Genomic DNA, 26,034 nt, shown 5'->3' with positions numbered 1-26,034 from the left:
GTTGCTAATCTCATTGCCTGATTTTTGTTTCTAATATTTTTTATATCGCTGTTTGAATCGAGGGGGTGGGGTGGTGACCGGAAATAAAGTCCTCGGATCTTCCGCCCCAAATGCATTCTTTGTCTTTTGGGGGGAAATGGGGGCCCCTCGTCTTCCCACTCCTCTTGGCCCCAAGTGGCAGTGCCTGGCCACGCCCCCGCGGTGGGAGGTCGGCTCCCGTCGGTGGCCGCCGGCGGCTACAATTGGCCAGGCTTTGCCCTCGCCACGCCCCCGCTGCGCCCGGTTGGCTCCGGGCTGGTCCCCGCCCACGGCCAGCCATGGCGGCTCCGCTCCGGCTCGGCTCCGCGCTGGCCCTGGTCACAGGTTGAGGGGGTGCTCTTTCAGGGCGGGTTGGGGTGCCCGCGGCCTCTGCAGCCGCTGGCCCGAATTTTACTAGCCGCCCTGCTAACCTCTGACCCCTGCCCGTGCCTCCCGCACCCACGCCCGCGTGTTCTCCCACCCGCAGGTGCGGGAAGCGGCATTGGCCGAGCCGTCAGTGTGCGCCTGGCCCGAGAGGGGGCCGCCGTGGCCGCCTGCGACCTGGACGGGGCAGCGGCACGGGAGACTGTGCGGCTGCTGGGCGGGCCGGGGAGCGAGAAGGGGGCGCCCCGTGGGGCCCACGCTGCCTTCCAGGCTGACGTGTCGGAGGCCGGGGCCGCCAGGCGCCTGCTGGAGCAAGTGCAGGTGAACGCGGGCGACCTCCCCTCACAGCGCTCCCTGCCTCCCCCGCGGCTCGCCATGGTTTTTGGTGTGTGACCTCCCTCTTCCATAGGCCCGCTTTTCTCGCCCGCCGTCTGTCGTCGTGTCCTGCGCGGGCATTACTAGGGATGAGTTTCTGCTCCACATGTCTGAGGATGACTGGGACAAAGTCATAGCTGTCAACCTCAAGGTGGTGACTCTGAATCTGATTTCTGGCCCCTTTATCTTGGGAAGGGAGTTGGAGGATGACTCTCGCCCCAGCTGACCCTTCTACCTTGTTCCTCTTCCCCTCCCCCTCCCCCCAACCAGGGTATCTTTCTCGTCACTCAGGCTGCAGCCCAAGCCCTGGTGTCCAGTGGTTGTCATGGCTCCATCATCAACATCAGTAGCATCGTAGGGAAGGTCAGGTTGAGTTGGGATGAGGTCAGGGCATAGAGAGGAGAGCTGCTCCTTGGGCCTCCTGATTCATCCCACATCTCCGGCTCACCTGTAGGTGGGGAACCTGGGACAGACAAACTACTCAGCATCCAAGGCTGGCGTGATTGGGCTGACCCACACTGTGGCCCGGGAACTTGGAAGGTCGGTCAGACACCTGGGGGTACAGAGGACTGTGCTGAGGCAGGTGGGAGCTCCGGGGGAAAGGTCATTGTCCAGTCCTCTCCACAGTCAGCGGCTGCTCTCCCTTCCACAGACATGGGATCCGCTGTAACTCTGTCCTCCCAGGGTTCATTGCAACACCCATGACACAGAAAGTGCCACAGAAAGTGCTGGACAAGGTAGGCATGGGGGGAGGGCAGAGAGCAGAGCCGTGCAGAGCCCAGCCTCTCTGGGTTTGAGAGAGCGAGGGAATGCTGGACACAGTACCTGGCTAGAAGTAGGACATCAGTATGTGCACAGGAATGAAGACAGAAGAAAAAGGGTCGCAGACTCAATCTCCAAAAAAAATCCATAAAAGAAACTTTGAGCCACACATGAGTGTTTCCTTACAGGTGACTGGAATGATCCCGATGGGACATCTGGGGACCCCTGAGGGTGAGCGCTGAGTGAAGGGGAGGCTCTGGGAGGCCCTGAGTGAACAGGCCCCACAGCCTGTGGTATCAGAGAGGGTCGCACAGGGTTGACGGTTGGTTCTGTTTCCGGGGGAGGGTTTCTGGTGAGAGGTGATGGCTCCTTTGGGTCCACGGGAGTACGTAGGAGCTGCCCTCTCCTCGCTGTTCCCGTAGATGTGGCAGATGTGGTCGCATTCTTGGCATCTGACGACAGTGGATACATCACCGGGGCCTCAGTGGAAGTCACTGGTATGAGGCCGCCCTGGGGAGGGAGAGGGCTGATCTGAGCCAGTGAGGGGAGCCTGGAGCCACTGGAGGAAGGGCAGAAGTTCCCGAGGGCCAGGGACAGAGCAGGGTGGGCGCCCCCCACCCACCTGTCTCCACCTGTGCATCTGCCCAAATGTCCTGCCCCTCCCAGGAGGACTCTTCATGTAACTGCCTCAAGGAGCCTGGACTCTGCGCGCCCCCCACCACTGCGGCCTCCTGCTGACGAGGACTCCGAGTTCCCAGGCTACAAAAGAGGTGCCAGTGTCTGGCTCAGGAATGCTGAATATGGGAGGCAGGGGTGCTTGTGACCTTAATAAATTCCAAATCCTCTTCCCTGCCACCTCCGGTTCTTCTTGTGTCCAAGCCCTCAGACCCTTCCCCACCTCCCCCTTTCCCCAAAGGATTGTTCCCTTTCACTGCCTGGTCTCCCAGGGCAACCCCTGCCACCGGGTGTGCTGAGGGAGTGTGTGTCACTGTGTATTCCTGACTCTCTGGGTCTTTTTGGAGGGAGAGGGTCTTTGCCCCACCCCCCAGCACCAGTCCTGCAGCCCCAGTTTCCTCCCCCCAATACCCTGGTCGTTGTGGTCCCCAGCGGCGATTTGTTCGTGGCCCCATCCCAGTGTCCAGTCTGGCCTTAGGAGGGGGTCTTGGAACAGGTGGCCCTCCCCCACCCCCTCCTTTCTCGAGTCCCCCCTCTCCTTTCTCTCCACCTTACAATAGCTGCAGCCGGCCTGGGGTCGGATGGGGGGGATTACAGGAGGGGGCCAGGATTAGGGGAATGGACCAGCGATGAAAGGAGCTGGAGGAGAGTAGAAGGGAGGGGGCGGGAGGAGGAGGAGGAAAGGGAGGGGGTCTGCGCTGATCGGCTCTGGAGCCACATGAGGACTGGCCACGGACTGGAGGAGAGAGGACAGGGAAGTAGGGTAACTGGGGGAAGGGGCGAGGGGACCCACCGCTGCCTTGTCCCAGAAACAGGCCACCCCTGGCAGCTGCAGCCCAAGCCCGGGAGCTCAGGCCGGCGGGGACGGGACGCCCATCACGGTCTCTTTTCCCCTGTGTCCCTCACCCCCTGCCCTCAGCGGGGATCGCTCGGCCCCTTCCTCTCCGCTTTCCTCCCGGGCCCCTTCCTTTACTGCCAAGTCCTGGCGGGGGCCCCTGCCCGCGTCCCACTCCAGACACTCGGGCCCCCGCACACGCGCGCACCCCGCCCCGACAGGGCCCCGCCGGTGTGTCCCGCTTCCGCGTGGCGCTCCCGTGCGCCTCCTCCCCGCACGGGCCGCGGCTCCTGATTGTCCAAACGCAATTCTCGAGTCTCCGGCTCGGCCGAGAGTTGAGTCTGGACGTCCCGAGCCGCCGCCCCCAAACCTCGAGGGGCGAGCAGGTCGGAGGGCCTGGGGGAGCCCCCGCGGAGGGCGGAGCGAGGCCCCGGTGGCGGGGGTCCCGGGCCCTTCGGGACCTAGTGCCTTCCCGGGACCGGAGGGCCGAGCGGAGGGGTCCTCGCAGCTTTGTTCCCGGAACCGGGCGGGGCTCCGGGAAGTTGTGCGGGATGGGGCTGGGCCGAGAGCCGCCGGGGCCGCGGCGTGGGGGAGGCGGCCCTTCTGCCACCCCCTCCCGTCCCTCCCGGGATCTAGGCGAGCCCAGGCCCCGCCCTCCGGCGCGGAGGCCCGCGGGGCGGCGGGCAGGGACCGGCGGCCGAGCTGGCGCGCGGCGGGGCGGGCCGGGGCGGGGGCGCGGCCCCACGTGGTGAGACTCCGGGGACGCGGGGCGCGGCGCCTCCCGAGGGCGGGGGCCAGGGCGCCCACGTCGCGTCCCACCCGGGCCGCGAGTGCGGTGACGTCTCCGCCGCGGGGGGAGCGGAGCGGAGGGGCCGGCGGAAGTGACGTCGGGCCCCAGTGCCCGGGCCTTGGCGGCGGCGGCGGCGGCGGGAGCTGCTGTCGGAGCAGCGGCTGCGGACCCAGCAAACTCGGCCCGGGAGTCGGACCCGGGCGCGGCGCTGCGGCGGCTGCGCGGACGGCGGAGCCGGGTGAGGGCCGGCGGGGGCCGGAGCGGCGAGGCCCCGGAGGGGCGGGGTCTGCGCGAGGCCCCTAACCCGGTCCCTTCCCTCCCCTCCCCCTCTCCCAGCCCACCTCGCCTCCGCCGCGGCGGGGGTCCGCGCTCCGTCACCATGACGACGCCCGCGAATGCCCAGAACGCCAGCAAGACGTGGGAACTGAGTCTGTACGAGCTCCACCGCACCCCGCAGGTGACAGGGTCCCTCAGCACGCCCGTGCCCAAGCCCCGCCATCCCGGACCCCGCGCCCGGCCTCTTCTCCGTTTTCCGCCCCCTTCTAATGACCCTGGTCCTACCTTTGAATCACCTTAACCTTTTCAAACCACTTCCACATTTATTTTATTTAATTCTCAAAGCAGCCAGAGAGGTAGAGCAATATCACTGCCTTCTTCTGAAAGGTGTAAACAGTTCTGCGTGGTAGAGCGGCGCTGTGAGCCTCTCCTTGGGAGTTTATTGAAAATGGAGCTTCTGATGCAGGATGGGATGGAGCCCAGACCCTGATATAGGTAGCACCACGGCCACACTTTAAGAAATTCTGTTAACTAAGGCTTCCCCAAACCACAGATCTGTGCCACCCTCACCCTCAGGTGTCTCTCCATCCTCAGATCCTCCTCAAAGCTCCTACACTTAATTAAGGGACATTAATTCTCTTCTCCATTCCCTCCAAGTCAGTAGCTCCTTCTCTCTCAGAATTCCCATCTTTCTCAAGTGGCCATAATGGGGTATCCAGATTCTGCCATCTCAATGTATTTCTCAAAACTCCCATTTCATGGACCACTTGTCTGTCTGTCTGTCTGTTTATTTGTTTGTTTTAGAGAGAGAGGAGAGAGGGGAAAAAACAATTTGTTCCACTTATTTATACATCCATTGGTTAATTCTTATCTGTGCCCTGGCCGGGCATTGAACCTGCAACCTTGGTGTATCAGGACAATGTTCTGACCAACTGAGCTACCCAGCCAGGGCAGACCACTTGCTTCTAAAGCTCTTTACCCCCAACCCACCACCACCTTTCCCCTCACTGGTGCCTCCAGGAAGCCATCATGGACGGTACGGAGATCGCAGTGTCCCCTCGGTCGCTGCATTCGGAACTCATGTGCCCCATCTGCCTGGACATGCTGAAGAACACGATGACCACCAAGGAGTGCCTCCACCGGTTCTGCTCCGACTGCATTGTCACGGCGCTGCGGAGCGGGTAATGGGAGGGACGCACTGGAGATGGGGTTCCAGGCGCAGAGCTGAGGCCTCAGTGCCCTGGCGACTGACCGCTCAGGGCCTCCTCTCTCCCGCCCCAGGAACAAGGAGTGCCCTACCTGCCGCAAGAAGCTGGTATCCAAGCGGTCTTTGCGACCAGACCCCAATTTTGATGCCCTGATCTCGAAGATCTACCCCAGCCGGGAGGAATACGAGGCCCACCAAGACCGGGTGCTCATCCGCCTCAGCCGCCTGCACAACCAGCAGGCGCTGAGCTCCAGCATCGAGGAGGGGCTGCGCATGCAGGCCATGCACAGGTGCGGGGCCAGGAGCGAAGCCGCCGCAGGGCTGGTGGGACAGATCCACTTGCTGCCCGCCATCTTCTAAACCTAGCGCCCTGAGAGCTAACTGTGGCCCGATTGTCAGGCCTGGAAGTCGTGGATGTAAATTGCAGCTTCTTAGCAACGGGCAGTACTATCTTAAAAGGAGAATAGCTCACCTTCTAACTTTCTGTACGGCAGAATAGGAGAGTGACCTGGAGTGTAAGCTCTGGGCTCACATTCTGGGAATTAACACCCCCCCAGGCCAGCACTGCTCGGTCTTTAATGTGTATCCAGGTTACCTAAGAGTCGCCTTAGAAATGCAAAACTTGATTCAGTCGGCTTGGAGTTGGCCTGAAGTTCTGCATTTCTACAAGCCTATGCTACAGGTTCTTGGAGCACACTTTGAAAGGAAGGGACTATATGATTTCAAACAAGTTATTTAACCTCTCTAAGCCTCAGTTTCCTCAGCCAGAAAATAGAGATAATGTGATTACCTGCCTCGTAAGACTTGTATTACGGGAGACGATCAATGCAAAATAGTTAGCAGTGTGCTTGGCGGGTAGTTAGTATTTAACAAATATTAGGTGTCATCGTTAAGATTTCCCTGATCTTTTCAATCTCTGAAGTTTAAAATCTAAATCTTCTTATCCTTGATGCTTTCTAACCTCAACTGCTTTCTTCTACAGGGCCCAGCGTGTGAGGCGGCCGATGCCTGGGTCAGATCAGACCACCACGATGAGTGGAGGGGAAGGAGAACCAGGGGAGGGAGAGGGCGATGGGGAGGATGTGAGCTCAGACTCTGCTCCTGACTCTGCCCCAGGCCCTGCCCCCAAGCGACCCCGTGGAGGGGGAGCAGGGGGGAGCAGTATAGGGACAGGGGTAGGAGGCACTGGTGGGGTGGGTGGGGGCGCTGGTTCTGAAGACTCTGGTGACCGGGGAGGGACTCTGGGAGGGGGCACCCTGGGCCCCCCAAGCCCTCCTGGGGCCCCTAGTCCCCCTGAGCCAGGTGGAGAAATTGAGCTCGTGTTCCGGCCCCACCCACTGCTCGTGGAGAAGGGAGAATACTGCCAGACGAGGTGAGAGCCCTGTCTTTCCCCAGCCCACTGAGAACCCAAAGATCATACAGCCTTCCCTCGGAGTGGGCTTTGCCCAACCCAGAAAAACCCTCACCCAGAGGCCCTTTTGGAAGTCCCTACTTCCCTCTGCATTCGAGGCGTCCTCTGCCCTAAATGTGCCTGCCCCCTTTCCCACCCAGGTATGTGAAGACAACGGGGAACGCCACCGTGGACCATCTCTCCAAGTACTTGGCCCTGCGCATAGCCCTCGAGCGGAGACAGCAGCAAGAGGCGGGGGAACCAGGGGGACCTGGAGGGGGTGCCTCTGATGCTGGGGGACCTGATGGGGGTGGTGGGGAGGGTGGGGGCGCTGGCGGAGGTGACAGCCCTGAAGAGCCTGCCTTGCCCAGCCTTGAGGGTGTCAGCGAAAAGCAGTACACCATCTACATCGCCCCCGGGGGTGGAGCTTTCACGGTGAGAGCCTTTGAGGGCCCTGGTGTGGGGGGAGCAGGGAGGGCGGCCTGGGGCCCCACAACCAGGATCCTGATTTCTGACTGACCACCTCTCGCTGCCCCTCCTCCTCTCCCTCCCCTCCCCTTCCCTCCCCCCCCCCTCTCCCTCTCCCTTCTCCCTTACTCCACGCGCCCCTGCTTTGCCCCATCTCTTTATCACTCCTTTCCTTGCCGCCTCCCGTGGTCACCTCTCATTCATTTCCTTTACTGTCTTCTCCAACTTCATTTTCTCTTCCCTGCCTCTTCCTCCACCCCCTCTGCAGACACTAAATGGCTCTCTGACCCTGGAGCTGGTGAATGAGAAATTCTGGAAAGTGTCCCGACCACTGGAGCTCTGCTATGCCCCCACCAAGGATCCTAAGTGACCCCACAAGGGGACAGCCAGCAGATGGGGACCGCGGGCATCCCTGTGTCCTGGCCCCCCACCCCAGCTTCTGTCCCCCAGTGCCCCCAGCCCAGCCAGCCAGCAAGAGGACACAAATGAGGACGTGGCTTTTATACAAAGTATATCAGATTCTTCTATATTGTACAGACGCACCCACATCTACTGCCTTTTCTATTGCCCCAAACTTCCCACCTACACCAGGTGTTGGGTCAGGTGAAGAACCTCCTACCAGCAACAACAAACGTGCTTTTTTCCTCTTTGAAACCCGCAGTTCTGTGTCTCTATGGGGGTGCACTAGAAGGGGGGTGAGGTGGGAAGCCGGGACATCATGTAGAATCAGCCTTGGCGATGGGAAAACGTCAAAGGTTATTAAAGGCGTGTCCTTCCCTTATTCTGAACCTCCAAATAGCAAATCCGTACAAAAATGGGTCGGGACCATCCCTGAGGCTGATAGAGACAGGATGAAGAGCTCAGGGCCCTGTGAGGTCAGGTCCTGAATTTGCCCCCTAAATCCTGAGAAGCCCAGGCTGAAATCAGTTTCAATTCCAAAAGGAAGTGGCTCTAGAGCAGCGGTTCTCAACCTGTGGGTCGCGACCCCTTTGGGGATGGAACGACCTTTTCACAGGGGTCGCCTAAGACCATCGGAAAACACATATAATTACATACTGTTTTTGTGATTAATCACTATGCTTTAATTCTGTTCCATTTGTAACAATGAAAATACATCCTGCATATCATTTACATTACGATTCATAAAAGTAGCAAAATTACAGTTATGAAGTAGCAACGAAAATAATTTTATGGTTGGGGGTCCCCACAACATGAGGAACTGTATTAAAGGGTCGCGGCATTAGGAAGGTTGAGAACCACTGCTCTAGGGCCAGGCTTCTTTGTAGAGGGTTTGCAGGGGAAACTGAAGCTGGTTCTATAGCTGGGGGGAGGGGGAGGGCTGCGAGAACCCATCTGCCCCACCTCCCCAGCCTCGGCCGAGTTGGGGGAGGGCCGCCCCTGAGGTCCCCCGGTGGCTGGGCAGCGGCTGGGGGAGCGGGGGGCGTGGAAGTGAAGCCTCCCTCCGCGGGCGGGCGAGCAGGGCGCGGGCTGCCGGCGGGTCCCGGCCGGCCGGTGGGTGGGAGCAGCCATCGCCTGGCCTCAAGGGGCTGGCGGAGCCCCTCCCCGGCTTCACCGGTTCTGCCCCTCACTTCCTGCTTCCGTCGCGCCCTTCGCGCCCCCACCGGGTGCACCCCAAATTCCTGCTGCGTGCTCGCTCTCTGCCCCGCTGGCGCTGGCGGAGGAGCCAGCCCGGGGTGACCGGCCCAGGGCCCCCAGCACGCTCGGGATTCCCAGTTTGTCCCCTCAGTCCGGGAACACGGGGAGTCCTCCAGCCTCTGCGCCCGCCTGCCCTGCAGATAGACACGCACCCCGCCCTCTAAGGAGCCCTTGGTGCACCGCCTCCTGGAACCAGACCCGACCCCCACCCCAGTTTCCAGGGCGGGTGGCGCTCCCAGAAGGTTGGGGCGGGAGGAGGTAGGCGTCGCTCCCGGAATTTCAAAGAGAAACTTGCCGCGGTCCGGAGAGGGCGCCCACGAATACGAAATGCACTGGCCTCCACTTCTGGTTCCAGGGGCGTCTTCGGTCTCCCTCCCGGCCTCCGCTTCCCGCGGGAGCAGCCTGCGGCCCAGGGGCCCCGTCTTGCCCTCTCACAGCCCCCCTCCCGCCTTAGTCCCCAGTGGATGCCTTTGCCCACCCGTCTCCTCTCAACCCTCCGTGTCTCCTCCAGCCCCTGTCGGCCACCGTGTCCTCTCCCCTCCTGGGCCCAGGACAGCGCACTTGGAAGACGCGCCTGTGCTTTCAGGTGACACCCGGGGGGGGGGGGGTGTGCACAGACGTGCTGACCTAGGTAAGTCTCCTCTACCCACCACCTGTGCCCGGTGCTGGCAGAGGAGGCGGGGGGCACAGACTCCCACTCGGCTTCCCTGGGTCAGGCCCCCAAGTCCTTCAGCCTCTCGGTTAAGCCTGCGCGTCCTGGTCAGGCAAAGGGAGACACAAAGTACACCGAGAACCTGACTGTTGACGCGGCGCTGGATGCGTGTGGGAGAAATAACAACGCAAAGGGGCAGCGCGGGGAGGACTGGTACTGGTCCGGCAGACCGGCACGCGGGAAGGAATCGCCCGGAGGCCGCGGGGCAGTTTCACGCTTTCAGAAAATGCTGGAGCCCGATGCCGCCCGCGGGCTGCTCTGGGGCCTGGATGTCACACAGACATGTGACGCGGCCCCTGCCTTCCAAGGGCTGGATCTAGACGTGTTCACAGTGAGCACCCCAATATTGAATCCAGAATCGATCCGGTGCATCCCCTGTAATATCTCTCTGTCCACTCCTCCCCCTGGACCATGGGGCTCTCTGAACCCTTGCGAGAGCGGGAGAGGCTGGGAATGGCTGCACTGTGGAGTAAGAGAGACCTTTTGAAATGCAAATCGGATTGTTCCGGGCACCTATTGAAACTCCTTCCAGGGTTTCCCAGTGATCTTAGGTTAAAGACCCCCGAGTCCCTGCCCCCGCCGCTCAGGCCCTCCGAGGTGTGGTCCGCCCGCCTCTCCAGACGCCGCCCCCCTCCCCCCTCCCCCCTCCCCCCAGCCCGCCACTTCGCTTCCTGTCCACACTGCTCCCTGGCAGAGCCTTTGTGCCAGCTGGACCCCCGCCGAAAGGCTCTTCCACTCCTCTGTTAGCGCCTCTTCATTCTTCAGATCTCAGCTCCTTACCCCCCCCCTCCCCCGGAGGTACCCTAACCTTCCTTTCAGGGTCAAATTCCCCTTTTCTGAGCTCCCACACCAAAGAGTACCGTTCCCGGTATCTGTAGCCCCGGTCAGCTCAGTGCACACCTACTGCGCATATGGCACAACTGCGAGCGTGCGTTTCCTGGTGAGCCACGGGTCAGCCGCCCAGGCCAGGGCCATGGCCGCTCGTGCTCACTTGCATTCCCTGGGCCTAGAACTGAACGCACCATAAATAGTGAGTTGAAATATTGGTTGAATGGACGCCGTGCGCCAGGATCTGGGCAGGGCGCTAGGTATTTCAGGCCTTAGAAGACAGCGTGGAATAATGTGGCAACGCACAGGATTGCGGACTGGGAGATCTGGGATCAACAAGAGGTGGAAAGGACTCGTGGTGTGACCTTCAGTAGGCTGCGAGACCACTCTGACCCTCGCTTTCTCACCTATAAAATGGGAACACCCTCAGAATCAAGCCAGATAGAAGAATTAGAAAAAGCACCTCACTTAGAAATATGGGTAAAATATAAGGAAAATTAAACATGTGGCTGAGTTCTCAAAGGGAAAGTAAAATCACAGGCGCTAGGAACAAAGAGGAAACTGAAGGCAGAGGACCAGCTGACGCTCTGGTTACTAAAAGGGGGTGGAAGGGGACCAGTGCTGTTACTAGGGGCCTGAGTTTTAGCCGCCTGAGGGCAGGCGAGGAGGCGGGGAAATTAGATGGAAGGTAGTCTAAGGGGACTCAAGAAGAAATAGAAAACCTAAACAAATCTGTGAATTCTAATAAAGTGAACTAGAAGCCAAAAAGTGCACACACACAGTCCCTAGATAGTTTTATAGATGTGTTCTGCCAACTCTTAAAGAAAATGATTATTTATATAAACTGTCCCAGACCCTGGAAAAAGAGAGCCAATCACACTTATAAGACTAATAATCCTAAATAAAACATTACAAACCGAATCCAGTGCAACTGTGTCTATATGTGTATGTGTATATATGTGTATGTGTGACAAAAAAGGGATTATTCCAGAAATGCAAGGACAGGCTACTTTAAAAACTCCATTAATGAGCCCACTGGCTGTGGCTCAGTGGTTGAGTGTAGACCTGTAAACCAGGAGGTCACAGTTGGATTGCCCCTCAGGGCACATGCCCGGGTTCAGGCTCAATCCCCAGTGGGGGGCATGCAGGAGGCAGCCTATCAATGATTCTCTCTCATTGATGTTTCTCTCTCTTTCTCCCTCTCCCTTCCTCTCTGAAATCAATTTTACAAAATTAAATAAAGAAAGAAAGAAAAGAAAAGATAAAGCAGGATAAAATTAGCAAAAGCTATGCCAGGCAAGACACCAAAGATGGCTAGGAATAGTAAATAGCTTCTGACGTCAATACAAGGTTATGACTTTTTACTATTTCTAGCCACCAAATGGCCAATAAACATTGAAAGATTCTCAGCGTCACCGGGAATGTAGAAATGCATATAAAAACTATGATATATTGCTTTATACAAGTTGAATCAGCAAAATAAAATCACTCTGATAACACCAATAGGAACTTACAGTTTGTGTGGAGATATGAACAGCGCTAACAAATTAGAGTCGTTTAGCAACGCTCAGTGGTGAAGATGCCCAACCCTAACACCGGCTTCTACAGTGTTCCTCAGAGAGCGTCCCACATGTGCACGAGGGCAGCGCAGGACTGGTGATTGGCAAGGAGAGTGGATACGAGCTAATCTGTCTTTAGATGAAGGAATGGGTAAAGTATGGTGTCTTCTTTCTTACAATGGCCTGCTGCACCGTAGTTAAATGGATTATAGCCGTATTTATCAGTACCATGAGTAAAAAGAGTTTGCAAAAATGGATGTTGAATGATATAATTTATGTAAGTTTTTTTGGGGGGAGGGCGGTTAATCCTCACCCGAGGATATTTTTCCATTGATTTTATAGAGAGTGGAAGGGAGGAAGTGAAGAGGGGGGCAGGGGAGAGAGAAACATCGATCGGTTGCCTCCCGAACCAAACCTGCAACCAATGTATGTGTCCTGACCAGGAATTGAACCCACGACCCTTTGGTGCATGGGCCAACGCTCTAATCACTACCCATACTGGCCAGGCATCATTTATGTTTTAAAATACACAAAACACTGATACCTGTTTAGGAAAACGAACATTTGTTAAAAGTACAAAATTTGCGCGAGGACAATCCCCAACACTTCAGAGTGATAGCTGCCACCAGGAAGGAGCGATGGCTGGGCTTTAGCCACGCACGTAATGCTTTGTTTTATTTTAAAGAAAAAGATACAAAGCAAAGGAGGTGACACAAAAGTGAGGGCTTGCCCAGTTTGGTGGCTGTGATGACTAAGGAGCCAGTAAACACAGAGGCGCTCAGCGAAGGTTCTTGTTAATCTCTTAGAAGAATGCAGTGATGGCGGCTTCGCGGGTGGAGAGATCTGACGTCCCTACTACTGTCTCCTCTCTCTGAAACCGCACTCTTCTGTGAGGACCCATTCACCTCACTTTCCTCACCGGTAAAATGCTTACAGTATATTAAACGTGCCTGGCCCTGGCCAGTTTACTCAGTGGTTAGAGCATCAGCATCTGGGACTGAAGGGTCGTAGGTTCAATTCCTGGTTGAGGGCCAATCCCAGCCCTAGTCAGGGAGGCAACCAATCGAAGTGTCTCTCCCACATTGATGTTTCTCTCTCTCTCCTGCCTCCTCCCTCTCCTCCACTCTCTCTAAAAAAATCAATGGAAAACATATCCTCACCCGAGAAGTGCCTTGCCTCACAGCATCGCCGCTGTGAGAGCTAAATAAGTGAAGGTGCTCAGAGCAGTGCCTGCATGGAGCAGCTACCCTGGGGGACTGCTGCTGTTGACGGTGATGGTGCTATTGTTATGATCGCCAGGTATTGCTTCCAGCTGCGTGTACCTTCTTTCCAATCTCAATCCAAAGTGCCCAGGATCTGAGAAGACCTGACCGCCTTCAAAGACCTGAGTCAGGGGTTTCACAGAAGGTGGTAACAGGCAGGGCACCCTCCCTAACTGGAGGGCACAGCTCCTGGTCAGGCAGAAACTATAAATCCCAATTTTCTGTAAAGTCTTTCCGTTTTTAAGTGTTGCAATTAATTAAAAAGAATAATGAAAGCACATTGTGAACCAAATGAAATACAACTTGAGTGGGTGCCAGCTTTCGAGCCCTAAGATGGAGGCTGGCCCAGAGGCGGATGCAAGAGCAGATCTTGACAAGGGACGTCATTAGAGCTATAACAGGGCGAGTAACAGCAGGGGGTGTGGAGGATTGAAGATGACAGCCAGTTCTCTGCCACTTCTCCCACCAAGATGCACACTGCCTCCCCTCCCCTTGTTCTGGGCTGGCCCTGACCTGTTTGGAACAGAATTTGGCATGCGTGATTATATGAACTGCTGAGGTTGGGTCGTATGAGACTGCAGCTTCCACATTTGCCACTTGGAACATGCCTCTCTGAACACCAGCGGCCATGCTGTGAGGAAGCTCAAGCAGCTACAGGGAGAGACCTACACGAAGCAGAACTGAGGCCCATGACGACAGCAGTGCCTGGCTCCGGCTGGCAGCCAATATCAACTGCTTGTCAAGTGAGTGAGGCCATCTGGGAATATCCAACCCCCTCAGAGCCCCAGCCAACAGTAAGTGAAGACCTGCCGGGTCAACCTGCAGAACTGTAAGGAACAATCACTTCTGTGTGTATTTTTAAATATATTTTTTATTGATTTCAGAGAGGAAGGGAGAGGGAGAGAGATAGAAACATCAATGATGAGAGAGAATCATGGATCAGCTGCCTCCTGGGGATCAAGCCCACACCCTGGTCGTGTGCCCTGACCTGGAATCAAACCATGACCTCCTAGTTCAGTGGTTCTCAACCTTCCTAATGCCACGACCCTTTAATACAGTTCCTCATGTTGTGGTGACCCCCAACCATAAAATTATTTTAGTTGCTACTTCATAACTGTAATTTTGCTACTGTTATGAATCTTAATGTAAATATCTGATATGCAGGATGTATTTTCATTGCTACAAATTGAACATAATTAAAGCATAGTGACTAATCGCAAAAACAATGTGTAATTATATATGCGTTTTCCAATGGTCTTAGGCGACCCCTGTGAAAGGGTCATTCGACCCCCAAAGGGGTCACGACTCACAGGTTGAGAACTGTTGTCCCAGTTCATAGGTCAACACCCAACCATTGAGCAATAACTTCTGTTTTAAGATACCAGATACTAGGGTGGCTTGTTGAGCAGCAATAGATAATCAAAACAAGCAGCATGAGAAAAAAAGAGGCCTTACTCTACCTAGAAGATTTGAGATTTCTTTTTTTAAATATATTTTATTGATTTTTTACAGAGAGGAAGGGAGAGAGATACAAAGTTAGAAACATTGATCAGCTGCCTCCTGCACATCCTCCACTGGGGATGTGCCCGCAACCCAGGTACATGCCCTTGACCGGAATCAAACCTGGGACCCTTCAGTCCGCAGGCCGACGCTCTATCCACTGAGCCAAACCGGTTTCGGCTGAGATTTCAACTAATTCTTTTAAAAGGCATATATTGGCTGTGTGGGGGGTTTTTTATTGATTTTTTTACAGAGAGAGGAAGGGAGATGCAGAGAGGGAGGGAGAAATATTAATGTGAGAGCACGACATGGATCGGCTGCCTCCTGCACGCCCCCTTCCAGGGATCCAGCCACAACCGGGGCCTGTGCCCTGACCAGGAGTCAAACCTTCAGTGCAGGGGCCCACGCCCAACCAACTGAGCCACACCACCGGCCAGGGCAAAGGCATATATTGGCTTTAAATGTCTTATGGAGGAGGGAGTGGAGGTGGGTAGGTAACTTTCCACATGGAGAGGAAGCACGCACACAGCATGGATAATGAAAAGCCTGCGGTCCCGGATCCCCAAGTACGTCAGTTTTGCCAATTGGGCCGAAAGCACCAAATGGAAGGATGGGAGAGAGTAATTTCTAAGCTGTCTTGAGCACGCACTGTGTGCCAGGCACTGTGATAGATGCTTCACAGAGTCATAAATTCTCAGCCCTCACAACATGGCTCTCATAGCACACGGGAAAGGTGTGGTCCAGAGAGATCGGGTACCTGCCAAGGATCACACAGCCAACAACTGGCAGAGCTGAGATGTGAAGCTGCTCTACTGAGTCAGGTCCGGAAGGGCTGTGTGCGGGGGGGGGGGGGGGGGGGGGGGGCAGGGATTGGACCTGAGGGGAGAGGCAGCCACCAAGGAATTGTGAACAGGGGCGTGAGATGTTCGTTTTCACTTGGAAGCGTCTCTCCGGCAGTTGCCAGAACTAGAAGCTGAAGACAAGTAAGGAGCCGTTTCCAAAGGTCTGGGTGGGGGGCCTGCGCCACGCTGCATTCCCCCTTCACGGCCCAGGCCACCCGTGGCCGGCCACGGGGCTGAGACTGGGAGTCAGCTTCAGAGCAGAACCAACATAAAGGTCCTGTCTGAGGCAAGTGAGCACTGGAAGCTGTGTCCCCACCTGGCAGGGAACACTGGGTTCGCATCCTAAGTCCGAAGGTCCAGAGATGAGACTGAGGTTGGGGTCACAGGGCGAGAGGTAGGAGCTGGAAAGAGGCCAGATAAGGAGCAGGGGAGGTCCCGAGCAAGGGCTGGGACTCCGGGGTGCGCTGTGATTCATCTGTGAGGCAGGCGGCAGGCGGTGCCAGGCGCTGGGGAAAGGCCAGAGGCGGCCTGAGCTGGCAAGTAGAATGGCAACACTGGTCATAGGCCCTGGGGGAGAGCAAGGGTGGGGCCTGGGGTCCCTTCCAGGCTTGGGCAGCTGGGTGGCTGGTGACTCTACTGAAGCCAAGAACAATGGAAAAGGAGCAGGTTTGGGAGAACAGATGTATTCAAATTTGGGAATATTCGATGCTTGCTTGATACGTTTAGATTGAAACATTGACCTTTTAAGCCCCTGTGAGCGTTGAGACGGGGAGACACTGGGGGGCCGTGGAGGACCAGAAGGAAACCCGGGCTAGAAACAGACCTTCAGGCGTCACCAGCACAGCAGGGGATGAGAGTAGCCAGGACAAGTGTGCAGATGAGGAGAGAATTAAACTGCCTGCGGCAAACGAAGTCTCGGAAAGTAGCCTGAGAAAGATCAGCCAGGGAGGCAGGAGGAGGAACGAGAGGAAAACAGAGAGTGTTTTCGCAAAAATCAACAAAGAACGCCAAAGGCCGTCAATAGGGTGGAATGCCCCCAGAAGAAAGGCGGAATGAAGATGGAAAAGCCGTGGATTTGGTTATGAGACGGTCACTGAGGCCGCCTGGTGAGAGCAGATGCCGCTGACAGGCGTGAGCTGAGCGGTGCCTTCCTTACCCGCCGTGTGGGACACCCCCCCCACCTCAGGCTCAGGCAGCAATGGGCACGCATAGCTCCCACGGGCTAGTGTGTGGGGGGCACCGCTGTGTTAGTGTTTTGGGGGGCACCGCTGTGTTAGTGTTGGGGGGCACCGCTGTGTTAGTGTTTTGGGGGGCACCGCTGTGCTAGTGTTTGGGGGCACCGCTGTGTTAGTGTTGGGGGGCACTGCTGTGCTAGTGTTTGGGGGGCACCGCTGTGTTAGTGTTGGGGGGCACCGCTGTGTTAGTGTTTGGGGGGCACCGCTGTGTTAGTGTTTGGGGGGCACCGCTGTGCTAGTGTTTGGGGGGCACCGCTGTGTTAGTGTTTTGGGGGGCACCGCTGTGTTAGTGTTTGGGGGGCACCGCTGTGCTAGTGTTTGGGGGGCACCGCTGTGTTAGTGTTTGGGGGGCACCGCTGTGCTAGTGTTTGGGGGGCACCGCTGTGTTAATGTTTGGGGGGCACCGCTGTGCTAGTGTTTGGGGGGCACCGCTGTGTTAGTGTTTTGGGGGGCACCGCTGTGCTAGTGTTTGGGGGGCACCGCTGTGTTAGTGTTTTGGGGGGCACCGCTGTGTTAGTGTTTTGGGGGCACCGCTGTGTTAGTGTTTGGGGGGCACCGCTGTGCTAGTGTTTGGGGGGCACCGCTGGGACCTCTTGTCTCCGCTCCACAGTGTTGGGAGCTGAGCTGGACGTGACTCGGTGACGGGAGCTGGACACTGGCTGAGGCTGTGGCTGCCACCTGGGTCCTGGCGGGCCAGCCTCTGGAGCGGAAGAGAGAGCCCTGCCATTGGAGGGGCCCAGACACGAGCACAGATCAGGATTACGAAGTGACAGGGATTTGCTCTGCCTGCTCGGGTTGTAGACTTGCTAAAACAAGACAGAAACTTATCATATTCTACAACTTGAACAGGTCACATAAAATCCGTACAATTTCATGTTCTTTAACAGACTCAATTGCTGATCAAACAATGTGGCTCCCATCTGTACTCTTTTCCAAGTTTTGTAAACTTTAAGTAAGTTACTTCCTTGGAGATATTCTATTTCTCTTTTTCAGCTTCATTTCTTTGAATTCCACATTCATAGTTTCTGTTTCTTTTTAAAGAAATATATTTTATTGATTTCAGAGAGGAAGAGGGAGGGAGAGATAGAAACATCAATGATGAGAGAGAACCATTGATCAGCTGCCTCCTTCTGGGGATTGAGCCTGCAGCCTGGGCATGTGCCCTTGACCGGAATCAACCCCAAGACCCTTCAGTCTGCAGGCCGACGCTCTATCCACTGAGCGGAACTGGCTAGGGCCATAGTTTCTGTTTCTATCCTGATCTCCATGTTACGCATTCTCAACAATCAAGGATTAAAAAATAAAATATAGCCGAAACCGGTTTGGCTCAGTGGATAGAGCGTCGGCTTGCGGACTGGAGGGTCCCGGGTTCAGTTCTGGTCAGGGGCATGTGCCTGGGTTGCGGGCACGTCCCCAGTGGGAGATGTGCAGGAGGCGGCTGGTCGATGTTTCTCTCTCATCGATGTTTCTAACTCTCTATCTCTCTCCCTTCCTATCTGTAAAATATCAATAAAATATATTTAAAATATATATATATATATATATAATTGTAGCCAAAGTTTATAAAATTTATTTTGTTTTGTTTTGTTTTGAGGGGTTTTAAAGGCTGGGAGTTTAGGAGAGGATCTCAATAGACTATCCAAAGTTTATAAAATTTAAACGTATTTCCACCCAAATATGTACATGTAAATGTAAAAACACAAAATTATTTAAATATGTTGACCAAGGTTATTTTTCTCTAAAATATTCAAAGCTATCTGTTGAAAAATGCAAAATACAAATTATAATAGATAAATATTTATGTTTAAAATCAAATGAAGTTAATAAAGCTGGGTATTTTGTTAACCTTAAAAGAAGTTTTACAAAATAGCTTTATGGAAATAAAACTATTCATAATCTAACATTCAATGTCCATCCACTCACCAATATAGAACAATCAACATCATACTTCACAAAATTGATGTCTAGACCTACGTGCATACAAATTGAACAGTAGTTAGAATGATTTCATATTACAAAATAGCTGTCATGTGCATCTCTGTGGCTATAGCACAACATAAAGTGATACCCCTAGAGCACAAAGAAAAATGGACATCAACACTATGGGAAATGGTGCTTTACCATGCTACCCGAGACAAAAGGCATGAGTTACGTTGCATTTCCTCTCACCTAAGTGCTTCACTGCTTAAACCGCCACACTCTCCAAAGCGGCGTGTGCCTCAGAACCTGCAGACACAGGGCCCCGCTTTCCCAGGACCTGGCTGCAGCCTTCCTGTTTCCAGGATACGGCAAGAGGTTGCAGAAGAATTTCTCAGGGGCCGGAGCAGTGGTCATGGCCAGAGCAGATGCTTGGGTTTCAGGTTGTGTTGTGCAGCGGGTCCCAGGTGACAGGGTGCCCAGGTGTCCTTTAAGAAAGGTGGCCTGTGCTAGGTGAGGCCCCCTCCCGGCTGTGGCAGGGCAGGGCTCTGTGGGCCAGGTCTGAGGATGACACTGTTTGGGGGGAAGATCATGATTCAGCTTCCAATAGGCCTAGTTTGTGGTGCATTTGAGACATTCAAGTAGGGATGCCAGCTGGGCAGTCAGATACACAGGCTGAGGGATCAGAGGAAAGACAGACATTTCAGAGACCAGCTGGTAGCCCTGAAGCCGTGGGTGAGGTGCAATCCCCCAGGGACAGGGAGGCAGGAGAAGGAGTAGAGGAATTCCCTGTTGGCTGGGCAGGGCAGGAGGAGCCAGCAGAGGAGCAAGGAGCAGCTGGAGGGAGCCAGCAGAAGAAAACCAGGAAGTGCTCAGTCCTGGAAGCGAGGAAAAGAGTTGGTCAACAACGTGAAAAACTGGTGGGAGTTCAAGGAGGGGAAACCTAAAGAAGATGGGTTTAATGACAGGAAGGTCGTTGCAAAAGCATGGAGCCCGGCCGGCGTGGCTCAGTGGCTGAGCGTCAACCTATGAACCAGAGTCGAGGTGGGATTCCCGGTCAGGGCACATGCCTGGGTCTCGGGCTCGAACCTTGTAGGGGACATGCAGGGGGCAGTCAATCAATGATTCTCTCTCATCGTTGATGTTTCTATCTCTCCCTCCCCCTCCCTTCCTCTCTGAAATCAATAAAAATATATATTAAACACACACACACACACACACACACACACACACACACACACACGGTGAGAGGCAGACACCAGCCTGAAGGAGTTGAGGAGTGAGTGGAAGTAAGGGAATAGAGAATTTTTCCCCAACTTTTTTCTTTTTCTAGCTTTTTTCCCCCCCCAAAAATGTCTTCTGTTGACAGGATTCTATCTTGGACATTAAGGCACCAGTGTTTAAAGGACTGGAGAGATGCCTGAAATCCAATCCTACATGGAGAGTTCTCACTGCCCTTCTACAAGATTCTTGGCCTGTGACTGCACCCGAGCCGCTCAGCAATGCCCCGGGCAATGGTAGGGGCTGGGGCAGCCTCCGGCGGCTGTTTTCCTGTCCACGGAGGCTGAGCTGAGGCGCACTGGCTGCATGGCAGTGGAGAAATGGGGATTTGGTGGAAGCACACAATGGCTCTCAAAGATTCTGTTCCAAAATGACACATCTCTTCCACTCGGATCTCATTGGCCAAAGCCCTTCATGGGCAGGAAGCATACTCTTCCAGCAGCGTTGGATCCCCAGCGGCGCTCACGCTAAAGCAGGTTCCAACTCTTCTCCTGGGCCTCCTAGGACAGCTTCCCCTGGTCTGAGCTCAATTCTCCATCTCCCTGCATCCAATCTTCCCAACTTTTTATTATAAAAAGTTTCAAAGGTACAGAAAAGTTGAAACTATAGTCCAATTATCATTTGTATATCCACCACTTTGCTTAGATTTAACAATGATTATTTATATATACACTAGAGGCCCAGTGCACAAATTCGTGCACCATTGAGGTCCCTTGGCTTGGCCTGCGGATCAGGCTGAAACCGGCTCTCTAACATCCCCCAAGGGGTCCCATATTGCGAGAGGGCACAGGCCAGGCCGAGGGACCCCACCAGTGCACAATCGAGGCCGGGGAGGGACTCGGGAAGTTGGCCAGCCGGGGAGGGACTGAGGGAGGGCTCCAGGGTGTGTCCAGCCCATCTCACTCAGTCCTGGGCAGGACTCCAGCAGCAAGCTAACCTACCAGTTAGAGTGCCTGCCCCCTGGTGGTCAATGCACGTCATAGCGAGTGGTTGAGTGGCCTTAGCATATCATTAGCATATTACACTTTGATTGGTTGAATGGCTGACTGGACGACCAGGGACTTAGCATATGAAGCTTTTATGATATAGGAAACAAATCAACACTAATAAAAGAGAAAAATGGTAATTGGCGTACGAGCTACCCTTTTCATTGGCTAATCAGGGCTATATGCAAATTACCTGCCAACTAAGATTGGCAGTTAACTGCCAGCTAAGATTGGCAGTTAACTGCCAGCTAAGATTGGCAGTTAACTGCCAACAAGATGGCGGTTAATTTGCATAGGTAGGCACAATGCAGGGAGGCGAAAGGGAAAGCAGGAAGAAGCCCCCTGCCACTGACAGTGATCAGAAACCCAGGGGGGAGCTAAGAGCTGGGGGGCAGGGCAAAGGTGGCCCTAGGGCCGCCTTTGCCCTGCCCCCCAGCCATGATCGGAGAATCAGGCACCTTTGCCGCCCTGGCCAGTGATAGCAGGAAGTAGGGGTGGAGCCAGCGATGGGAGCTGGGCACGGTCAAAGCTGGCAGTCCCAGGAGCTAGGGGTCCCTTGCCTGGGCCTAAAGCGGAGCCCACGATCGCGGGGCCGCTGCCACTGCAGGTCCCCGCTGCCTGGGCCGGACGCCTAGGCCAGAGGCGTCAGGCCTGGGCAAGGGGCCGATCTTGTGATTGGAGGGTGATGGGGGTCAACGCCTGAGGGCTCCCAGTATGTGAGAGGGGGCAGGCTGGGCTGAGGGACACTCCCCCCACACACACACACCCAGTGCACGAATTTCGTGCACCGGGCCCCTAGTAGTTACATATTTATGCAGAGCTCTTTTTTAAAAAATTATTTTTAATTGATTTTAGAGAGAGAGGAAGGGAGAAGGAGAGAGAAACATTGATCTATTTCCTGCAAGTCCCCTACTGGGGATTGAGCCAGCCACTGGGGGGTGAGGGGGTGGCCTGATTGGGAATCTAACCAGCAACCTCTCAGTGCATGGGAGGATACCACATGGGCCAGGTCTAGAGTTCTTGAACTAGGTGGAAATTTGGAAATCGTGGTGCTTCACATTTTAATGTTTCAACATACATCTCCTAAAAGTAAGGGCTTCCTCCTACGTGACCACAGGAAAATAACTAGTCCCGAATATTATCCACATGCAGAACATACTCTAATTCTCCCCTATTGGCCCCCAAATGTGTTATATGTCTTTTCAAAGGACCCCAACCCAGGTTCATGTATGTGTATGTGAGAGAGAGGCTGGATGAGGCATCTGACAGGTACAGGAGCAGTCAGAGGGAGAAATGAGGCTGAGGAAGGGAGGTTTGGGGTTTGGTTTTGTTTTGAAAGGGAGCAGTTACAGATTCCGGAGGGAAAATGAGTAACTGAGGAAATGGGGTGCAGAACACAGCTAGAGGGACCAGCCTTGGGCAGGAGGAGCTGCCCTGGTCCCAAGTGGGACCCCAGGCCAGCAGCATCTCACCTCTCCCCACCTCAGCCTACTGAATCACAAGCATGAGTGTGTGTTTGTTTATTGATGTCAGAGAGGAAGGGAGAGGGATAGAGAGATAGAAACATCAATGAGAGAGAATCATTGATTGGCTGCCTCCTGCAAGCCCCCTACTGGGGATCCAGCCCACAGCCCAGGCAGGTGCCCTTGACCTGAATGGAACCTGGGACCCTTCAGTCTGCAGGCCGATGCTCTATCCGCTGAGCCAAACCGGCCAGGACTCACAAGCATGTTTTACACGCCCCCCAGGCGGCTCTGAGGCACACAGAGTTGGAGAACAATCGCTCTACCCTACCCTGAGGGCAAGGACTGGGGGCACAGGTGGATTTGGTAACAGGTGGCGGAGGGAGTTCACCTCTGATGGCCTCAGTTTTCTCTGTGACATAAGGGGGAGACCATCACCTGAGGGTGAGGTGAGAGACAGCAAGGACCGCACAGGTCCCAGGGTCAGGGAGTTTAGAGTAGCCAATGACCACGTGATGTGGTTGGGTCACGAAGCAATGCGGGTTGATGACCCTGAATGAAGAGTGGTCCTGCTTGTGTGACTTCCTCCAACACTTGTCGGCTCTCAGAGTGAAATCCTGAAGAAAACAAGCCTCTGGACCCCAGGGCTGAGGGTTAGGCGGACAGGTGCACTGGGGGGGGGAGGGGGGGAGTTTGCATGTTGTCAGGAGAGTTGTTGAGATGAAGGGCCGCACAGTTGAAGCTGGGTAAGAAGGGGCTGCCGGGTTGGACGAAGGGAGATAGCTTTGATCTGGAAGCCACAGGAGACTGAAATGCTTGCGAGAGGAGTGGACAGACGGACGGAGGGAAGGTTAGGAGAGGGGCTGCGCAGGCTGCTTGAATGAGAGCCTCGCGGAGGGCTGCCTCAGATGACACGCTGGCGGAGAGAACGGGGAGGGGGCTGGTTTGGAGTGGAAAAGGTCGAGGGGGTGCCGTCACCAAGCTGTTGAGGGCCAGGTGGGGTGGGTCCTCCAGTGGACATGAGATGGGAAGAGCAGACAGCCGCCCGCTGTGTCCCCCTGAGGGAGGCGAGAGCTGGGGCAGGTGGCAGACAGTCCCAAAGGGGAAGGACCAGGGCAACTGAGCCCAGTGGCTGAGCCCCGGAGCAGAGGGTTATTTAAACCAGACAGTGGGGCTGAGGCGGGCAGTCTGGAGGCAGCCACGTGGAGCCAGGGACGCACCCTCACCTCTAAGAAAATAAACGCTCTCACTTCAGAGGCCTGCAGAGGAGGTCGTGCCCTCGAGGGAGACTTAAATTTCAGTTGAGGCGGGAAGCGGAGGGAGGCTCCGAGGAGGCTTCAGGATGTGGGGAGATTTGCCTTTTACTAGAGGGCGTGGGGGTCGCTTGGGAGGGGCCCGCGGACGGCTGGTCACCGCCAGGCCAGCGAGCGCGGAGCGGAGACGAGGCCAGGAGTGGGGACGGCGCTGCCTTTCCAACACCGCGTGCTGCAGTCGTCTCCTGGAAGCTGTAAAAAGTGGTGGTTACCGTGTGGCCTCCAGAGCAGTCCTGCCTGCCTTCATATCCAAGCCCTGCTGCCTGCCAGCCGCCTGTGACCTTGGGCAAGGCCTGTGGGTCTCACTGTTCTCTGTCAGAGAGATAATAATAGTGCCTACCTCACTGCGTTGCTCTGATGATTCAGTGACTCCGTGTGCTAATGTTTAAAACAGAATCTGGGCAGTCACTCAGACACGCTCGCTCGGTGGTGGCCCCCAGGCCCCGGGAGCAGCCTCTCTGCTTGCCGAGCCCCTGGCCCTGTGCCAGGTAGGAGACAAAGTGGCAACCACTTGAATGGGAAAGACGAGTTTGATGAGGAGTTGCAAATGCAAGAATTACATGGAAACACCAAGGACAGCAAAGAAGATCCCGGTGGAAAATGGGTACTTTCAGGCAGCAGGCAGCTGACACCCCTATATGTGGGGTCTGGAGAAGGCGTGGTCCCCCAACATGGACGGTTTCGTTGCTACACATCAGACCACGTATGGCTTCGCTAATGCTGGCATGTCTAGCTCTCCAGCAACGTACACGTCAATGCTGGGCGTGCAGAGAACAACCCAAACCCACCACCCCGAAAAGTGGGGAGATAAAATAAAGGGGGAATCGAGATGGTTTCATGTTGGGGAAGATAGGAATGCAAATGTGTCACACTTCTGATTCGCCTCCAGACATTTCAGTGGACAATTTATACACCTTTTATTCCAAGTTTCCATTGTCTTGAGAGATCCTCAGAAGAATTTAAGCCAAGCTTTACAAAGAACTCTTAAAGGAGGTGGGCTTTGTTGTTATTTGAAGAGGGAGTCTGTGGATCTTGCACTAACGTTTTTATTTATTATTTATTTTTTATTCTTTTTCTGTATTAATTTTGTATTGCACCAAAGTCTTTATTATTTATTTGCTTATTTATATGCACTAACGTTTTTGGATTAAAATGAAGTTAGAAGCTACAAATTACATGTCAAGGCGGCAAAGTTTGAACGGAAAGAGAAATGCATGCCTCCAAAAGGACGTGCAGGACTCTTTCCCCGCCTCGCGTGGGAGTCTGTGCTGTGAGAGTCTTTCCCCCGCCCCGCGTGGGAGTCTGTGCTGTGAGAGTCTTCCCCTCCCCGCGTGGGAGTCTGTGCTGTGAGAGTCTTTCCCGCCCGCGTGGGAGTCTGTGCTGTGAGAGTCTTCCCCTCCCCGCGTGGGAGTCTGTGCTGTGAGAGTCATCCCCGCCAGCGTGGGAGTCTGTGCTGTGAGAGTCTTCCCCTCCCGCCTGGGAGTCTGTGCTGTGAGAGTCTTCCCCGCCCGCGTGGGAGTCTGTGCTGTGAGAGTCTTCCCCTCCCCGCGTGGGAGTCTGTACTTGTTCTTCAATAAATTCCCACCTTCGCTATAAAAAAAAAAAGTGCAAACACTGCAAGAAGTTGTCTGCACCAAAAGCAGTTGGCCTGGAGGCCCGAGAGCTTGCAGCTGGTGTGGCTCTGTCCTTGAGGAATGCAGAGGGAGCTGAGTTTTGTATTCAAATCCTCCACTAAGGTGGTTGGGTGGCCATCAAATCACTGGTCAAGCAGGGATGGGATTACGGCCATCAGGTTGGGGAGCGCCGGGGGTGGGGGGGGGGAGCAGGAAAGGCTGGGAGGGTAAGCGGCTTCCGGCACCGAAACCCGCCTGTGCCTCCGAAAGAGCAGGACTCACTGCCCTTCCACCTGGAGCAGCTGAAAGCCGGCGTCTTCCCAGCCCTCCTTCAGACCACTCTCCCCAAGTCACAGACTCTCCTGCAGGCCGCGTCCAGAAGACATCGCCGGATTCATTTGCACTAACTCAGGCAGGGAAGGGGAGTGTGGGTTGGGAAGGGCTCGTCTGTAGACACGCAACAGCCTCACATCCTGTCGCGGGGAACTGGGGCCCTTGCAGTCACTGCCCTAGTTGGTCACTACATATCCTCTCCCAGTTATTCAGTCAAATGTTAGTCTGGGTGCTGCCAGGAAGGGATGTCGCAGATGCAATTGAAGCCTCAAATCAGTTTATCTTGAGTCAATCAAAAGGGAAGCTTTGTGGGTGGGTCCGACGCGACCCCATCCAAGCTTTCAATAGTGGCTG

General features: G+C 55.2%; 2 protein-coding genes across 5 annotated transcripts; both read left to right on the top strand.

Annotated features, from left to right (window-relative positions):
- Positions 1-271: 271 nt before the first annotated feature.
- HSD17B8 (hydroxysteroid 17-beta dehydrogenase 8) lies at positions 272-2,394 on the top strand. Of its 3 annotated transcripts, none has more exons than XM_059702022.1 (9): positions 272-363; positions 506-723; positions 812-928; positions 1,069-1,140; positions 1,232-1,317; positions 1,430-1,514; positions 1,728-1,770; positions 1,962-2,036; positions 2,206-2,394. In XM_059702022.1, exons 1-9 carry the CDS (start codon positions 318-320, stop codon positions 2,220-2,222), a joined length of 759 nt encoding a protein of 252 aa, XP_059558005.1. In that variant the 5' UTR covers positions 272-317; the 3' UTR covers positions 2,223-2,394. The 3 variants fall into 3 exon arrangements, with proteins under 3 accessions (XP_059558005.1, XP_059558004.1, XP_059558006.1); XM_059702021.1 differs by having other exon boundaries at positions 1,048-1,140; XM_059702023.1 differs by lacking the exon at positions 1,069-1,140.
- Positions 2,395-3,943: 1,549 nt separating this feature from the next.
- Positions 3,944-7,834, top strand: RING1 (ring finger protein 1). Of its 2 annotated transcripts, none has more exons than XM_059702019.1 (7): positions 3,944-4,077; positions 4,176-4,296; positions 5,136-5,296; positions 5,397-5,612; positions 6,305-6,694; positions 6,874-7,147; positions 7,449-7,834. In XM_059702019.1, the coding sequence occupies exons 2-7, from the start codon at positions 4,219-4,221 to the stop codon at positions 7,548-7,550; spliced, it is 1,221 nt and encodes a 406-aa protein (XP_059558002.1). In that variant the 5' UTR covers positions 3,944-4,077; positions 4,176-4,218; the 3' UTR covers positions 7,551-7,834. The 2 variants fall into 2 exon arrangements, with proteins under 2 accessions (XP_059558002.1, XP_059558003.1); XM_059702020.1 differs by lacking the exon at positions 3,944-4,077 and adding an exon at positions 4,503-4,610 and having other exon boundaries at positions 4,175-4,296.
- The last annotated feature ends 18,200 nt before the right edge of the window (positions 7,835-26,034 follow it).

The sequence above is a fragment of the Myotis daubentonii genome, chromosome 6 (assembly GCF_963259705.1).
Source record: "Myotis daubentonii chromosome 6, mMyoDau2.1, whole genome shotgun sequence".
NCBI lineage: Eukaryota > Metazoa > Chordata > Mammalia > Chiroptera > Vespertilionidae > Myotis > Myotis daubentonii.
The sequence above is the reverse complement of the archived record's forward strand: the minus strand, read 5'-3'. Positions and strand labels throughout refer to the sequence as shown.

Bases quoted from the DNA above. Each gene is read 5' to 3' on its own strand.
- HSD17B8 (XM_059702021.1), top strand. From the start codon at position 318: ATGGCGGCTCCGCTCCGGCTCGGCTCCGCGCTGGCCCTGGTCACAG. The intron at 724-811 runs GTGAACGCGGGC...CCTCTTCCATAG, and splicing joins GCCTGCTGGAGCAAGTGCAG to GCCCGCTTTTCTCGCCCGCC. The intron at 1,771-1,961 runs GTGAGCGCTGAG...CTGTTCCCGTAG, and splicing joins ACATCTGGGGACCCCTGAGG to ATGTGGCAGATGTGGTCGCA.
- RING1 (XM_059702019.1), top strand. From the start codon at position 4,219: ATGACGACGCCCGCGAATGCCCAGAACGCCAGCAAGACGTGGGAACTG. The intron at 4,297-5,135 runs GTGACAGGGTCC...TGGTGCCTCCAG, and splicing joins AGCTCCACCGCACCCCGCAG to GAAGCCATCATGGACGGTAC. The intron at 5,613-6,304 runs GTGCGGGGCCAG...TTTCTTCTACAG, and splicing joins CGCATGCAGGCCATGCACAG to GGCCCAGCGTGTGAGGCGGC.